We start from the raw sequence: 18197 nt of genomic DNA on the forward strand, positions 1-18197 counted from the left end.
TATTTTTAGTATGTGAATCAGTTTCAGGTTAGTGTATATTTTCCTAAATAGTAAAATATGGGTGGTTTTGTAGTACTGTGACCACATCAGGATGTCATTGGTGATAACCCATACTCCATTAGTTAGGAAGCCAAAGAGTATGTGTCAATAATTATAATGAAGAGACGTTGGTTGGGCTTGAAATAATAGACTTTACATATCAATAAGAACACTATGGGGAACTTTCGATCCCGTGTCACTGTCACAGACTGAAGGTCATTATACAAAATACTTTACTGCGATAAATTGACATACACTAACCTAAATTGATTCAGAAAACTTCTTTGTTAGTTTCAATATTATTTATGACCAGGTTGCATTTCACAAAAATGTTGATTATGTCAAAACCGTTATCTTAAGACAACTCCCTGTATCTACTTCTACAGTGATTTTGAATTTGTCTCCTGCTGTCCCAATTGTCCCAATAAACACAATAAACATTTAAAGATTCCAACTTAAAATGCAATTAACAAACTTTACCCAAGATGCGAACAAATATCACCATATTGTCAAATGAAATAAATATCCTCAAAATAATAACGATTACATCAGAACTTCACATTGGACCCAGGACGCATTTCATCCCTTTTGAGGATTCAAATTTGAAATTCACTGAAGTCGATATTTCATTTCTTTATTAGAAAATGTATCCTAGGATTCAAAATGAACGGATCTTATAATTACTTATCCATATAATCTACAACATTGATAAACTATATCAGGCGTTGAATCGAAGTTACAAAAATAGCATCATGTTAACCTATGACTACTTCGTATTTTTATATAATTTTGACATACATAAAATACGAAGCGACATTCATATGAGAGAATTATATTGCGATTTATTCGATAATCGTATAACTTTACAGGTGTTTTATACATAAATGGCTTTCACAAATTGTTGTCATACAATATTTAATGATTAATAATAATAATAAATACCAGCCATAAACTACTTCCAACAATATCCATTCAACTAAACAATATACATGCTTAAAAGAAATACGAGCATATTATGTGAAAAAAAAACCCTAAATTGTCGAAGGATATGACTTTCAAAGGGTTCTGTATTCGATCCTCAGTCAGGCGAGATCTGATTGGTGAAATTTGATTTTCTGTCTCAATCTGGGTGTCTAATGAGTGTTGGTAGCCACAAGGATAGCTGTAGCTGTTAAGAGCGGGGAGGGGGTGTTCTAGATTAAGGAATATGCCCATATATGTATGTACCTGTGTCCATCGCACGCACGACTCGGGAAATCCTAGTGTAATCCTAAATTGTGATTATGATCTTAACAGATGGTGCTATATATGCCTTTTTTCTAACGTATTTTAAAAAATGTATGAAATACTTTTAATTAAAGTTCAACTGGGCTTTTTTTTATTCAATCACGTATAGATAATTTAGATGCGTAACCTACTTGTATCGCTGTTTCAAGTGAATGTATTCATTTTTTAAATAATTCTGATTCATTTTTCGATATAGAATATCTTAAATTGCATTTTTAATTTAATCTTCTATTAATGATAAATGAGTTTTAATATTAATATTAGTTTAAATACAAGCACTATTTTTTTCTTATTATGGTGAACCTTGGAATGTGGCAGAAAGGACTTAAAATCTGATGTCGTTGTTTGTATGATTTTTTATCTAATAAGTCACAAAAGTAATGCAGTAAAAATTTAGTTTTTTTTAATAAATTTATAACTTTATTTGTCAATTGATTACATCTAGTATTGGAAAATAAAATAAAATCTTGGGACATCCGGTATTCTCAATTATATATAATGTTATGCAAGAATTATATACATAACAGTAGTGTAAGAAATCGTCTGTTTACTTTTAACATGAGGTTTACTTGTTTAGTGATTTTAAATAAAAAATTAATGCTTCCGTCTTGATACGTCAGCATGCTGGGAATCGCACCTGCTTTGTCCAGATGTGTCAACATTATGTGATTTTACAGTAATTACACTAAATTATTACTATTATAACTATCTTCATTCTCATATGCAAGCCACACTTTGTTAATATATGAACCTCGCACATAACATTTACGGTCCCTAAGAAAAAAATGAAAAAGAAAGGAAATTTCGAATGATGCAGGTCTAGTGCAAGCAACGCCTTTTTGTTATGATGAATATTAACGTCGTGTGTTCATCAACGCTGTTATAGATCGGAAAACGCCGGCATAGACCGTCTACTATTAGTTAATACTGCCTATACTTTATTTCGTGTAATAGTCGCATCCCTTTTTACCGATAACTATAGTAACAGTTCGGTTTACTTTTACCTTTGTGCCCGTTTAACATTAGCGTGTAAGAATACGGCGACATAACGCTGACATAGTGAAATACTTCATCGGCGTCCTTACATAGAGTATCAATAGTGCAGAATATTATTATAACCATGGAGACAGATGTTAACAATACTATCGCGATAAAATATAATCAACATACAGTCGATATTTTGAATAACGTACTTTTGCGTCGTCGAGGAATTTAAGCGATCGCCGTAGACGAGACCGGTCCCGGGATAGTGCATGTGAATCCGACCCCACAGATCCGCCTAAGGTCGTTTGTCCACCGTACCGTCACCGGGCCGATAGAGCCTAGAACGAGATACCGAGAACGTGACGGCGATAGTTTGTACACCGCGACCGATATCGGCGGTTATTTTGTTCCAGCTGTCACTCGTGTGACCGCAGTGTATGGACAAGTTTCAATGTGTTTTATATTGCCGGCACATCGGCCCGTCAAAATCTCGCTGCCGATCTACTCGAAATATCGGCGGCCGGGTTGACGGTGCTCGGGCGACGGACGTGCGGTGGACAAGCGGCTATAGTAAATGTATGTACGCTACTTCGGTGCCGTCATTTATTATCGGTACCGGCTCGGTGAAGGTGGCGGTGGTCAAACAGCGTCACACGGCACGACACAATCGTCGAGTAAGTAGAGGAAGTCTGTTGATAAAAAAGGTGCGTGCGAACCGGGCGGGCGCGGGGGTGCGCGGGGGCGCGCGGGGGGGGCGGGCGCTAGCAGGCGCAGGGGTCGCGCGCGGCGGGCGGCGCGGCCAGCGGGCGGCCCGGCGACGCGGGCTTGTGCTGCACGCCCGACTCCGCCGCGTTCAGGTCCAGCCGCCCGTCCTGGATGCTTTGATATATCTTCTTTGCCGTTTCCAGGAATGCCTCCTCTACGTTCTGACCTCTGGAATTGATTTTTATACCATTCTTATCTATCTTTGTTTTTTTTTTACCTTCTTTTTTGCTCTATTTATCTAGTATGCTGATACAACTGAATATTCTCTCAATTAAAACATGACAGTCATATTCTTGTGCTGATAGGAGAAATATACTATTGGTTGTCTAAACTGGGCAAGAACACCAGAAATACAATTTAATACAATATTGTGTTTTACAAAAGCATAAATTATATGTATACTTTAATAATTAAAAATGTTACATCAAATCACTAGGAATGATAAAACATGGCTAATAACTCACGTTTTCGCACTAGCTTCTACAAACATAAGTCCATTTTCATCAGCAAACTGCTTAGCTTCTTCATATGTTACATCTCTTTGTCCGTCCAGGTCAGACTTATTGCCGATCAGGAATATCACAGTGCTAGGGTTTGTTAAATTGCGAGTATCCGTGAGCCAACTGCTTAAGTGGTTGTAAGTAGATCTGAAATTAGGTAAGAAACATAATTAATATTTGTAACAATACCCTTCATACAGGAAAAATGTTTAATGAAAAATGAAATGATAATGAAAAATGGTGATTATTCCTACCAGAATATATTGCAAAAATGTTTCAAACATGTAATATATTTTTTATCAATTTAGAAATTAAATTGAGATTTTTTTTTTAAATAGAAATAATGCCAAATGCAGTATATAATACAAATACAAAGTCAAACTGGATTATTTCTGAGATTGTTTGATTTTTTTTATTTCTATTCGAAGAATTCGGAAATTCGAGATATAGATAAATATCTATATGTCGAATAACCTGAACACTGAAACATATCTGTATTTTACAAAGAATTTTAAATGCTAAAAAAGTCTTATATATCTTTATATGAAGTGCCAGTGCAAAAAAAAAATCTGAGCAAAATGTACATTAACTGATCATAGGAATTCTTTACAACCATAATTGGTGTAGTAATTGAGAAATCTTAGAAATAGGATTATGATTATATTAATTGTATAATCTAGTAAACTTGCCTACGTGTTATGTCATACACCATCAGTGCACCTGCCGCTCCCCTGTAGTATGACCGAGTAACTGCTCTAAACCTCTCTTGTCCAGCTGTGTCCCATATTTGCAACTTAATTTTTTGGCCAGCAACTTCAATAATTCGGGTACCAAATTCCACACCAATAGTATGAGGACAATCAGCCATAACTAAAACAATACATGATTTGTATATATGAATTTATTAATTTCTGGCAGTCGACCCAGTTCTTCCATAAACACAAACTTCTGAAATCTCCGAAGTTTGCAGAAAACTATAAAAACAATATATTTATTAGCTTTAATTATTTATTTTGATTCCCAACGTGGTCCAGGTGGACCCCCAGGGGTCCACTGGAGACTCACTGGGGGTCTACGTAGGGGTGAACAAAAAATGGGGGCCACAAGATGTTAATTCTTACTTTACCTGTTAAAATAATTGTTAATAATTAACACAATATTCACAATTTACTTCACACTATAGTTGTACTTTCTAAACATACAGCAGACCTACTTCTTTTTTACTTTAAAATAGAACTGCACAATTTTAGAGAAGTAATGAGTGTAGGCTTATAGAGGAATGAAGTGAGTGTTTTATTTTATCACCCAATCTGTTCAATCCTCCATGAAAAGCAAGTGCTATTAATTGATATGATAAAGAAATATCACATCAATTTAGATTTATATTTTGCTTTTATTCTACTTCCATCACCACTAGCATTCTAAAAACAGGGTTTATTTACTCTTCAAATATAAATTAGGAATGTCATTTTTAGGTAATCAAACAGCATTTATACATAAACTATTGTACCCTAACTTTGATTATTTACCCTCTTGTCATTTTATTAAGAACATAAAACACAGACAAACCCCACATTTTTACAAAACTAATTCCTAAGATTGACTAAGCAACATTACCTATTTCTTCTAGTCATAGTCTTTTTTAAACAGCCAATAAACTTCAACATGACCTGATATTATAATAAAAACATACTATATTATATAGGGCCAGCAATTTTACCATAACTTTCTTGTTGATTACCTATACGGCACATTATCAAAACACTATATGTAATAATAAAAAAAGTTGTTTGATGTCATGGGTAGTAAAAAGATATGGATTCTATTAGAGAAACCCCCAAGCATACTAAGCAGTGTAAGAAGCACAAGAGGAAACTAGGCCCCATTTAAAGAAACTTTTACTGCATTACCAACTTTAGATAGCTGTATGAAAACAGTTGCAATAAGGTTTATTTTTCAAATACCATATCATACTTTTTAAGTTTCCTAAATGACTTAATGGCAATTGGTTAAATACCAGTAAATAAAAATCTGCATCAATATAATCTAAATTATTTCAAATCCTAGAAATAATTCATACACCTAAAAGCAACTATTTGTTATCTATTCTTCATTTATTTAAGGAGACATTAAGCAATTCTATAATAACATATTACAAGCTATATAAAATACCTACTTACATTTTTTCTCTGTAAACTGATGTAAGAGGCATGATTTTCCAACTCCCATATCACCAATAATAATGTATTTAAAAATGTAGGAGTAGTTGTATGGTCCAGACGTCATCGTGCTGTAATCAGTGCGTACTTATTGGATTAGTATGCATACGACAGTAACTCATAAAATGTTTATAAAATACACAAAACTATCTTCGTTAACTCAAAATCAAATGCAACAAAAATGAAATCTTTACGATCAATACAGTTATTCGCAGATAGAGGTGGACACAATGAAATGACTCATAATGTGTACTGTTTTGTTGTACGATGGACAAGACAGACGAAAGAAATGCAAAATTACACTTGTGTCTTAGCTTATGTCGCTTCCGACGTCTTGATATACGTAGTGTATTCAAGGAACTCAATGGAGACTTCCACTAATTAAGAAAAACACTTTGTCAGGAAAACTCGCCAACTCGCTAGGTTTTCTTTTACCACTTCAAACTAATCGCGATGCTGAAAAACAGACTTAAATATAAAAAAAATAACAAATTAGAGCATCTTACGGTACTTGATTGTTATAGTTTCGCAATATAAATCTTTATAGGACAAAATAAAACTATATTTATTTTTGCCAGGTACTCTATCTATACAAAAACTTTGCCTTCTCTTCTCTTTGCTACACAATTTCAATGATCGTCAATACTTCAAATAAAAATCAGCAGTCCACAGACTAAAAATAAAATATATAATATGTTGTCAGTGCTACTCTATCAAAATGTCAAAAAGGCATATACAGATTATGAATAGCTGGAATATAGATAAAAACATTTATAACTATATTACGCACTACAAACTAATCAAAAATATATAATATTATAATAAAATTATTGTAATTATTAATACAAAAGCAATGGAATCAATATATTTCATAAATAATTAATTTAATAATCAAACTTTTTTACTACTCTCTGACTAGATCATGATCACTTGACAATGTTTTACATTGTTTATGGTATCCCGTATCACCTTTATTCGAATGATTGGTAATTATTATCACAGTATAAGGATATATTATACTGTGTTATTATTGTTATAATATATATTTTATGGTAAGCGATTAACTCGGTCAATTTGCTTATTATTTTAAAAAGTAGAAGTGCTATATATAAGTTTTATAGTATTAAACAATTGCGAACACTAAACTATACAATATTATACCCTTGCGGAAAAGATCATTAGACCTTGTTTTACCTACAGTTGTTCATAGTAATGGTATTAGATTTTTACTATATTATTCCATGCAGAGATTCCATAATTGAATATTAATTATAGACACTCTTAATTTTCTAAACCTTATTTTTTATTTAATTCTTTTCAGATAAAACTTAAGACTTGACGCTTTCGCGCTTTGTATTTTTTTATTTGTTTATTGACATGTTAACTTATCTCCTATCTCCATATGTCAAAAGTGAAGGTCTACCGTCTATCTCTATTAGGTCTTGTACTGTAAAAATAATATATAGAATTTGTACGGCTGATATATTAATTCTTACTGTTTATTGACTATTGATTTTATACATATTAAGGGTTATTTGGTATTATTATAGGGCTAAAACATTTTTTATTGTAAATATGGCCGGCAATAAGGATAACAAGCAGACTGATAACGAAAATGTTGAAAATGCTGATCCCATTGAGGAAGAAAATGAAGAAAACATACGAGAAGGTAATTTAAAAAGTTACAATTGATTGTTTCTCTTTAAAATAAACTTTAATTTCAAACGTAATTGAAATCCAAATATTAAATAAAGTTCGTACCATTACTGGGATTTATTTTTTAAAATTCAACTATAAAACATGGTATGCACTTCTGATGATAAGTGTTTACTGTCCCCTATGGATATCTTCAATCTGCTTTTGTCTGGAATAAGGTGTAGCAACTACAAGTGTGAATAAATTGGAATATGTAGAATATATAAACCAAAATAACAATGCTTAACACTATTTTATGGCCGAAATAAGTGTGGTTACTAATTTGCCTGAAGTTGTCATGTGCTTTATAAATAGTAATAAATTATAATAATATTAATTCTATTACAGAATATGATTTACTGGATTCAAAGTTGGATGAATTAAATTTAGCCCTGGATTTCTTAGAACAGAAAAATGATGACATACACCAAAAACTAAAGGAACTGTTACAATCGAATATTGACATCAGACAAGAACTACGAAATGAAAATTGCCAAGCCAATCAAGGACAATGAATTTGTTTCTTTTTTTTAAACATATTGTAGCATCAAAGTATATATGTAGTAGTTGTTTCGAAATAATAGAAATCTAGTGTAAAATGTATACAATAAGCTTTACATGTAGGGAAAAAAATATAACAAGATGAAACTTAAATATTGTTGTTATGCAGCACATTCTACAAGCCTTCATATTTATAAGTTATTTATACAATGCTTAATTAATGATTAATGTATTAGGAATCTTCTAAAGTGCATGCCATATTTTACATAACCCATTTGAACATTTCAATGGAAGATTTTTTTGTTTCAAGTTTATTAAAAAATCTGAAATGTTAGCAAGATAGATTCTTATCGATTTTAATCAAGAATTTACATAAAATAATATTAGTAACAAAAAAATATTTCGTTTTGTATAAACACCTATTTTTTAAATGATTATTCATCTTATTAGCCTGCACTTTTATTAACATTGTATTAAATGAGTAATATTAAGAAAAAGTATATATTATATAGGTACTGAAGTTTATCATTCCTCACAATCCTCACCTTTAAAACTTATGTGCATTCATATTAATATTTCATGATGTATGTAATCATATTATTTTTCTATATTATCTTATTTAATGGTTGGTTAGTTATTAAACGGTCAGTCAAAAAAACCTAATTTGTGTTAAAGTATTATAGAAGAAAATAACATTCAGCTTAAAATTTACATATTTATTTGTGTACATTCATTTTATTATTCATTGACTTGTCAACTTTTTTGTGGATAAAGCAGAAATCTATATATATAAAAGCGAAAAGATACTCACGTTCAAAACGTATTAATCAAGGTTTTGACTAAACTACTAAAGCTGCAATCATGAAATTTGAAATATAGCTTTATTTTATAATGTAGATGCGCACTAAGAACGGATTTTTTGATATTCCACCGTTAAGGGGGTTAAATAGGGGTTGAAAGTTAGTATGAAAATCCGTCAGTTTTAAAGCAAACTGGATGAAAATTGGTATTTAGCTATCTGATTTAAAGTAATAAAAATCTAATCTAAGGGTTTTTCCAAAATCAACCCTAAAGGTGGTTAAATAGGGGTTGACAGCTTATTTTAAATTTTGCCATTTTGAAAGCCAGCACTATGAAAGTTAGCCATTGCTTTACTGGTTAGATATAATAGAACTTTAGTTCTACCGTTTTTGGAAAATCAACCCCTATGTGGGTTAAATAAGGTTGTAAATTTGTATGAAATTCCCCCAGTTTTGATGTAAACTGTATAAAAATCGGTATTTGGGTTTTCGATTAAAAATAATTAAATACCTATTTCACCATTTTTGGAAAATCAACCCTTATGTTGGTAAAATAAGGGTTGACAGCTTATTATAAAATTTGCTAATTTGAAAGCCAGCACTGCGAAAGTTAGTCATTGCCTTACTGATTAGATATAGTGGAACTTTAATTCTACCGTTTTTGGAAAATCAATCCTTATATGGGTTAAATAAGGGTTGTAAGTTTATGAAATTCCCCCAGTTTTGATGTAAACTGTATTAAAAACCGGTATTTGAGTTTTCGATAGAAAATAATTAAACACCTATTTCACCATTTTTAGAAAATCAACCCTTAAGTGGCTAAAATAGGGGTTGACGGCTTATTTTAAAATTTGCCAATTTGAAAGCCAGCACTACGAAAGTTAGTCATTTCCTTACTGGTTAGATATAGTAGAACTTTAATTCTACCGTTTTGTAAATCAACCCTTATTTGGGTTAAATAAGGGTTGTAAGTTTGTATGAAAGTCCCCCAGTTTTAATGTAAACTATACGACAATCGGTATTTGGGTGATCGATAGAAAATAATTAATCACCTATTTCATTGTTTTTGGTAAATCATCCCTTAAGGTCGTTAAATGGGGGTTGGAGTTTTATTTCAAACTCCGTTAATTCGGAAGCAAGGACTATAAAAAATTGCATTTGGCTTTCCTGTTGGAAATAATAGAACTTTTTTAACACCATTTATGGAAAATCTACTCTTAAGAGGGTAAAATAGGGGTTGAAAGTTTGTTGGGAGGTCCGCAGATTTTGAAAGAAAGTCTATGAAAATTGGTATTCAGCTTTCTGATTGAAAATAATAGAACACCTATTTTACCGTTTTTGGAAAATCAACCCTTAAGTTTGATTAATAGGGAATAGAACTTTATTTTAAAATCCGTTAATTTGGAAACAAGGATTGTAAAAATAGCATTTAGCTTTCTGGTTCTAAATAATAGAGCTTCTTTAACACCGTTTATGGAAAATCTACCCTTAAGAAGGTAAAATAGGGGTGGAAACTTCGTTTAGAACTCCGCAGCTTTTCAAGCAATATCTATGAAAATTGTTAATTGGCTTTCTGATTGAAAATAATAGGACATCTATTTCACAGTTTTTGTAAAACAAACCCTCAAGGTTGTTTAATATGCGAATTTTATTTTAAAAATCGTTAATTTGGAAGCAAGGACTGTAAAAAATGTAATTGACTTTCTGGTTCGGAATGATAGAACTTTTTTAACACCATTTATGGAAAATCTACCCTTAAGAGGGTATAATAGGGGTAGAAACTTCGTTTTGAAGTCCGCAGATTTTGAAGCAGTCTATGAAAATTGGTATTTTGCTTTCTGGTTGTAAATAATATGTCACTATTTTTTTCATTTTTGGAAAATCAACCCTTAAGGTCGTTAAATAGGGGTTGAAACTTTATTTTATAATCCGTTAATTTGGAAGCAACCACTATGAAAAAATATCATTGGACTTAATATAATTAATGATTAATTACTTAGTCTTCTTAGTCACTGTTTTTTTTAGATCAACCCTTAAGACGGCTATAAAAGGGTGTATGCATTATGCCTTTCTACACACACACACACACACATCTGTTTCAGCATTTTTAGCAACTCAGCAATCAACATCATTAGGGTACTATAAGTACATTAGGGTACTATAGGTATAAGTAAAGAAAGGTTTTTTAAAAACTGTTATTGAAGTTACTTCCTTTGGCGTGTCTGGGAAAAGAACAGAAGGAGTGCAGAGAAGTTTAGTGTAGGGCGAAATTCCACGGGCCGTCGTAACATATATTTTTAACATGGGAATGTATTGCGCGTGCTGAAGTGCAGAACAGCAGTTTTTTAGGGTTCCGTACCTAAAGGATAAAAACGGAACCCTATTACTAAGACTTCGCTGTCTGTCCGTGTGTCACAGGGCTCTATCACTGGAACCGTAAAAAATTATAAGTAACGCGCGTATTTGGTATACTGATTAGGTACATCGCAACTACTTTGGACATCCTGCGTGCCAACATTTTGTCCTGCCGTGGGGTATGGTTGTGGTTATGCGTGGATTAGTGATGGTGATATGGTAGACACATAGACCTTGGATTAAAATTTTGGGCTAGAACAGGGCTACAGTATCCCCTGCCTGTCGTACGAGACTAAAGGGGGACTTCTGGAGTTGCGGAGTTGCGGCAAGAATGGGAGCTCTAAGCACCCAGCCAGAGACCCTGATAAGAAACGGTTCCTATAGAATAGTGTAAATAATAATTATTTTATCCTACATGAAACTTATATTTTAAAGAAAGTTTCATTACAGTCCACTAATTAGAGTTTTAGTGTATGTTTCTGAAGAAAGCTTGACCAATTTAGGTACACAGTGACGAAAAAAAAAGCTTTTATTAATTAAATATTAATGCTACTTTATCGTTAAAATTGGTAAAGGTACAAATTTACGAATGAATATAAATATTTTTCTCTATCAACTTATATCAATATCTCTAGCAACTTCCTTCAATACTATTTATGAATAAAGGTCAGAAAAATTAAAAGAATATTGCTTATTATTTATTAAATAAATAATTAAAACAACAATCTAATGAATAACATCATCTAACATTTTAAGATTGATATGACACAGCTGAATAAATTTTACATTTCAATGACAATCTTTTTTAATGAAGCGAAGTCCACAGTAGCCGCAAGAATGGTCACCAGGTTTATCCTAAAAATTGAATTTATAATTTATATCACAAATTATAACACAATTTAATTGACACATAATTTGACTTGATTTAATTAATACAATTGATATTTTTTTATTGACACATAAAAATAAGCTTCTAATTAATATTTACCAAATTGATATAAACTCTTGGGTGACCCTCAGGGCCACTTCCGCCATCACACCATACAACTCTTTGAGTCACTTCCTTTGGTGGAACTGCAGCTATGAGATTTACAGCCCAATTCTGATTCACTTGCTTAGGTGCATTTGTAAATCGTACAAGTCTATAATCGTCGGAGTCCCATTGCTAAAATATAATATAAAGCTATGAAAAAACAGGTTACAATTTTAAGACAATTCTCTGTATAACAGAATTCATTCAGTTAAAGCAGATTGATACCGCTTTATATTTATTACCACTTAAATATTTTCACTAACAACACCGTTTTCTAATAATATCCCGAAATGTTGTTGAAGCTAAATATGACAATTATGTAATAATTATCAATAGAGCTTATTTAATGATACTTGGTAGATAAAAAATAATAATTGCAATTTACATTTAGTGTAGCGTAAGATAAAACGTTTGGGAACATATTTTTTTATCATGGAATTTATTAAAAAGAAAATTACTTGGCCTGTGTGTATAACAGTATCGTTAATTTTGTTGGTCATACAACGGATTCCAAATGTTGTCAGCCTGGGTGAAACCTGTTTTAAGAAGGGTGATGAACGAGTCACTGCAAAATTCATTTTATTTATGTGTGAATTTATATCTTATTAAACGAAATGAATTATTTGCGACGTCTGCGATAAGTTGAAATGACAGTAATAACACTTCAGAACATATGTTCATACTTCATATTGACATTTTGTTGATGGACTTACAGATATTAAATTGTCGTGGCATCATGTATTTTGCTCCAGAGGCAATATTGGAAAACAGAGATGCCAGTGAGCTTAACGCAGCATATTATTTGTAACCAGAATGAAAGAATATGCGTTACTTTTAATGTAGATGAATTGTTTAATTATTATAAGTCATGCGATTGTACCTAAATAACGTAGACTCTACTAACTTCACGTCGTAGTGTAGTGTGGGTTAAAGCACAGAATATTTGAATTTGGTCAAAGCTTATAGTAATTAGTAATCGGGGGGTCGGGTGTAAAAAGTAGATTTGATTTTACAAAATTACAAATGTGTCGTTGATTGTGGTGACCTTATTTTCGCTGATTTATACCCATTTCACTCAGGTTCAGACTTCCTATATAGGTTACTACTCCTTGGTTCAGACTACTTTTTAGCAACGGGACACGGGGCGGACCGCTGCCCTCCCCCCTTAGTCGACAAGTCGATTAACGTCGTTTATTATTTGTTATTGTTACAGGGTACATAGTTATTGTTTCTTTGTTATTTATTACGTTATTTATTAAGTTTTGACTGTGCCGTGTGTTAAGACAGCATCAAAACGGAAAAATAAGACTATTCATAGCAGAGAGCGAACAATGATATTGCGAGTTTTACGTTTTACATTATTTTTTTGTACTCATTCGTTTTCGTAACAGTCGTTAAAGTATAAATTATTAGACAGAAATTTATTTTAATTTACATTTGATTGGTAGAAATCAACATCTCACATGTCATTATATTTTTGCCAGCGGTACGTACATAGCTTACGAGTGACGTCACGTTTGACATTCGTCTACTTGGCTAAGCCAACTCGACCAAGCCAAGTTGGCTTGGTCGAGTAGTATTTATTAATATCAATATTTCGCCTTATATAGTTTTGATAACCTAACGGGTAGCAACATCATGTACGTCACTAGCGCCCCTGCCACACAGTTTGTGGTAATAAAAAAATGTAAATCATATCTGAATTTATCTGATTTACATAAGATGTTTGTGTGGTATGGTGGACATACTGTTCTGAGGCATTACAACTTGTCCTCAGCGACGCATCCAGCGCGACTGTGGTAAACATCATGTAGGAATATATTATCTGAGGTTGATTACAAATGTCCATGGGCGGCAGTAGCAACTTTTTAATAATATATGAGTAGCAGGACTACTGCAGCTCATGGACATCTGTAATCAACCCCCGATAGGATAGATCCTACCTGAGGCCGGCCACAAATGCGCCGCTATCTCTGAGAACTAAGTTGGAATGCTTTGGAAAAGTATATCTCCCTTACCACTTGCTGGTGGACTACAAGCTTGTCCTAATAAAAATAAAAATAATACGCGAAATGCTGCAAATGTAGGTGTGTGAAATTTAGGACAAGATACATCAGTGTTGCTTTTTTCTGAATAAAAATGTATAAATAAAAGATTTTTTAGAAATCACAAGTTTTATTTCTTTACAAATAAATTCTAACATTATAATATTTATAATGTTTCTTCACTAACAACCAATTACTTTTGGCGTAAATATATTGGAATTTGGAATGATACAAGGGCTGTTTTAAGATTGCAAAATTGAATGTAAAATACTAAGTATCAATTACAAAAGTATTAAGTAAAGTACAATACAGTTGAAACTAAACAAAGACCTTCATCAATTCCAAAGTATTATTAACAAATTATTTTTGTCTCTATTTTTTAAATTGTAGGTACTATAAAGCAATTTTTATACAGAGTAGGTAGGTGTAAAATTGACTTTTATTCCTTATTTAAACATTACTGTAGGTAAAGTACCTTACATTATCCACCTAGTAAGAACTATGTGAAAAGCATACAATCTTGTTACAATTCACATATGTTACTTACATACGTTGTTTTAAACATCAAAGAAAGTTACAAAATATAAATTTTATATCTTAGTAATAATAATACAATTATAATAGTAGATAGTACATCATATGTCATTACATTATAGAAATCAAAGTTTCTAATGTATTTTCCAATATATGTGAACACCATTATTGTTCGTCTACATTTACTTCAATCCAGAATGTATTCTCAATTATTACTATGTCTATAAACATAGATATTATACATGTATAGATTGACAGTTTTGCTTGGAAGTGGCAAAAAAGGGGTACTAGTATCCCTTTTACCACCATTCATGTCTTTATCAACTAACTCACACACACAGACACAAGAATATGGTATACCACTTTATCTCAACATTCTCAACCATTAATTTTAAAATCAATATATTTTTCATAACACATTTGTTGCATGACATATCTAGACATTTATAATATCTTTGGACTATTCATTACTACTTAACTAGATTGATATCAAGATTTTAAAGTCTCTATAAAATCAGAGATTTCAATGTTTATATTTATCCAAGATTAAAAGTCTACTTGTTAATATATTGATACTAGTTTAAAGATATTTCTAATAAATATATATTTAAATTAGCCAGCTATGGAAATGTTATGATAGTTAAGGTAAATCCTTAGAATATAATAATTTAAAAACAAAAATCTGACTGCATAAAAAAACCACTGAAAGATGGAAACAATCATCTCATTTACAGTTTGGGAAGCTTAGTAATATGCAGTCAAACTTGTTGTAATGTGCTCCTGACCTAGATATATAACCTATAGATATAGAGATATATAACCTATGATAACCATGAGATGGGAAAAAATTTAATGACACATACTTTAAAATTGGTAAAGCCACATAGGCTACAGGCGGTTACACAAAATCTACATACATACATAATCTGGAAAAATATTACCCTCCTTCTACAGTCAGGTAAAAATATATACATCTACTTATAGATGTCTGACAATACACTAATTACTTAATTCTCACTGCAAATCATCAATAAAAAATATGAAAAAGAAGTCTACAATTTCAATTACTTTTAAAAGTTGTTAATAATTTCTTTTGAAGATTTGAAGTTTTTAATATATTCCAAGGAGTGGTTATTCTAAAGTAGAGGGCACTGGTTTTTCTGTGTACTAAGAGATGTAAAAATGTTTCTTTGAACATTACAAATCCTTAAAAAAATGTTTGTTTTTTTGTTCAAACATTATCTATTGTCGGTAGCCAAAATGCCATATTAGTACATGCAGAAGCTAATAACATGAATTTGGGATTGAACTGTACACACTGGATTGGTGCCGGATGATCTCCATTTAAGACACAAACCTTATAACCAGTATCAGCATTCCAAACATGAACCCTTCCATCAGTGGATCCACTGAATATGTATTGGGAATCCGGGCTGAATGAAGCTTCAATTGGTATACCTTTGTTATTTAAGTGACCAGTGAACGTCTGAAGTGGGGTTCCATGGTATGCATCCACTAATCGTATTATTGATCCATTGGTGCTTATTAACATTGTTTTGCCATCGCGGGAAAATTTAAGACCTGTCCAATCACATTCCTTCTCTTGGTTTAATTTGAATGTTACAAATGGTCCTTTATCAAAAGATCTTAGATCATATAATTTGATACTTTCAGAGTTAACTCCAGCTGCAAAAATGAGGCCTTCAGGATCATATGCAGCTACTGGCCTCCCAGATAAGTGCATTAGGCCTTGACAATTTGGTGAACGTAAGTCCCAAAGTCGCAATGTTTTATCCAGAGACCCAGACAAAAAAGTATCTTCAACTGGTGACAGACATAATGTTACTACTTTCTTTGTGTGTCCAGGAAAGTATCTGATGTATTTATTGTCATGGAGCGACAAATATCTTATAGTGTCATCGACTTTGGTGGAACTATGAATTGCAGTATTTTTAGCATGTGTGAAGTGTATTAGATCGACTCCATATTTTTTACTGTTGACTGTTATTATCTGGGTACCTTTCTCACAATCATATATAACAATTTGGTCATCTTCACTGCAAGATATTAGTGTTTCGCCGCTAGGAGAAAAGTCTATACTATTTATCTTGTCTGTATTTTCTCGAAACACTTTAGCGACCTTAAAACTTCTAACAACTTGGTCCACTAATTTCATCATTTATAACCGATTTATAGTTAACAAATGGTTGATATCCAGATAAAACGGTAATTAGTTCAAATACAAATGAAAAAATATTGATAAATATGCAATTTTCATACGATTATTTGCTAGAAAATTTACTTTTTTATATGCTGTTCTAGCAGTCAATACTAACATAGGTTGTTATACTGCCATAGATAGGCAAGGCTATGTTGAGGGTTACCAGTAATCAAAATATATAATGCATACATACAGCATATCCAAAAAGCAATATATATGTATATAGACAAATCATGTCTCATAAAAAAATCATTTCCATTTTATACGAGAACAAAAATAAATGTTATTTAATATTCGTAATAAAAATCCTATATTTTTTATATTTTACTATATAAGTATTATATAATTTTTTGAAATTAATTTAGGTATGTTTGCTTTTCCTATTTCAAAAAACATTAAAAATGGAAGTATATACTGAGATAAATCCAACGATATCGCGTCCATTAAAATGACACATTTTCCCGTTCTTAGCATAGATATACTACTAATAAAGACGGTTCTTAGCAAGCAAAGGTCAGAAATTTTACTTTTTGAACATCAATGGGTGGTTAAAAATTAAATCGAAGTTTGTGCGGTCGCAAACTCTTGTTTCTGTATAAGTTACTATTTATATATATACATACAGGTTACTATACTATACTATACTATACTCTTTGATATATTATTATACTCTTTGGTCTAGTCCCTCAGTCGCCTCAGTATTTATATAAATAAATTAAAAATGATTTTCTACAACGGCTTATGGTAGCCGAGAGCTTCAAATAATAAATATTGTAGTAAACTATTTTAACATTTAACAAGTTTTGTAAATTATAGCTCTCCCGTCTCCGGAAAAAAAGCAGGTTGTTGCCTCTTAACATTTCTTGACCCCATAGAGTATTATTATATAGACGGTATTGACCCACAATAGTCACAACACAATAATTGTAATGTTTTTTTTCGAGACATTATTACACATAAGTGTAAGACGACTGTCGACTAAGTCGATGTAAGCATCGGCATAGTCGATTTTATCAGATTTGTGGACTCAGGTCAGCCGATATCGATAAATCTTTAGTAATGTTTATAGCTTGTTGAAGTTGTAGAAACTTTTAAGACTCTTAAGTGAAGTGAAGAAGTGAAATGAATCGAAGAAGTGATATTGAATTTAATGATATAGTTGTTTTTAAAGTTTGAATCTCAAATATTATGGATATAAATAAAAATATTACTTAAGTTC

General features: G+C 31.8%; 4 protein-coding genes across 8 annotated transcripts; 1 reads left to right on the forward strand and 3 right to left on the reverse strand.

The window, feature by feature from the left end:
• Window positions 1-6459, reverse strand: Rab14 (RAS oncogene family member Rab14). Of its 3 annotated transcripts, none has more exons than XM_073080390.1 (5): window positions 6301-6459; window positions 5756-5865; window positions 4265-4445; window positions 3540-3722; window positions 1-3243 (listed from the first exon to the last, which is right to left on the reverse strand). In XM_073080390.1, exons 2-5 carry the CDS (start codon window positions 5859-5861, stop codon window positions 3072-3074), a joined length of 642 nt encoding a protein of 213 aa, XP_072936491.1. In that variant the 5' UTR covers window positions 5862-5865; window positions 6301-6459; the 3' UTR covers window positions 1-3071. The 3 variants fall into 3 exon arrangements, with proteins under 3 accessions (XP_072936491.1, XP_072936492.1, XP_072936493.1); XM_073080391.1 differs by having other exon boundaries at window positions 6306-6457; XM_073080392.1 differs by lacking the exon at window positions 6301-6459 and adding an exon at window positions 6096-6294.
• Window positions 6460-6718: 259 nt separating this feature from the next.
• Window positions 6719-8143, forward strand: LOC140748188 (uncharacterized). Of its 3 annotated transcripts, XM_073080937.1 has the most exons (4): window positions 6726-6784; window positions 6819-6846; window positions 7345-7463; window positions 7838-8143. In XM_073080937.1, exons 3-4 carry the CDS (start codon window positions 7370-7372, stop codon window positions 8002-8004), a joined length of 261 nt encoding a protein of 86 aa, XP_072937038.1. In that variant the 5' UTR covers window positions 6726-6784; window positions 6819-6846; window positions 7345-7369; the 3' UTR covers window positions 8005-8143. The 3 variants fall into 3 exon arrangements, with proteins under 3 accessions (XP_072937037.1, XP_072937038.1, XP_072937039.1); XM_073080936.1 differs by lacking the exon at window positions 6819-6846 and having other exon boundaries at window positions 6719-6780; XM_073080938.1 differs by lacking the exons at window positions 6726-6784; window positions 6819-6846 and adding an exon at window positions 6891-7009.
• A 3687-nt stretch (window positions 8144-11830) lies between these two features.
• ND-13A (NADH dehydrogenase (ubiquinone) 13 kDa A subunit) lies at window positions 11831-12850 on the reverse strand. The gene is made up of 3 exons (XM_073081026.1): window positions 12637-12850; window positions 12134-12310; window positions 11831-12000 (listed from the first exon to the last, which is right to left on the reverse strand). Exons 1-3 carry the CDS (start codon window positions 12754-12756, stop codon window positions 11935-11937), a joined length of 363 nt encoding a protein of 120 aa, XP_072937127.1. The 5' UTR covers window positions 12757-12850; the 3' UTR covers window positions 11831-11934.
• A 2288-nt stretch (window positions 12851-15138) lies between these two features.
• Wdr82 (WD repeat domain 82) lies at window positions 15139-17122 on the reverse strand. The gene has a single exon (XM_073080393.1). It carries the CDS (start codon window positions 16934-16936, stop codon window positions 15989-15991), a length of 948 nt encoding a protein of 315 aa, XP_072936494.1. The 5' UTR covers window positions 16937-17122; the 3' UTR covers window positions 15139-15988.
• Between the last annotated feature and the right edge of the window lie 1075 nt (window positions 17123-18197).

Source organism: Epargyreus clarus, unplaced genomic scaffold, assembly GCF_041222505.1.
Source record: "Epargyreus clarus isolate Ecla_fem2 unplaced genomic scaffold, WU_Ecla_fem_2.2 ptg000015l, whole genome shotgun sequence".
In the NCBI taxonomy this organism is placed as follows: Eukaryota; Metazoa; Arthropoda; class Insecta; order Lepidoptera; family Hesperiidae; genus Epargyreus; species Epargyreus clarus.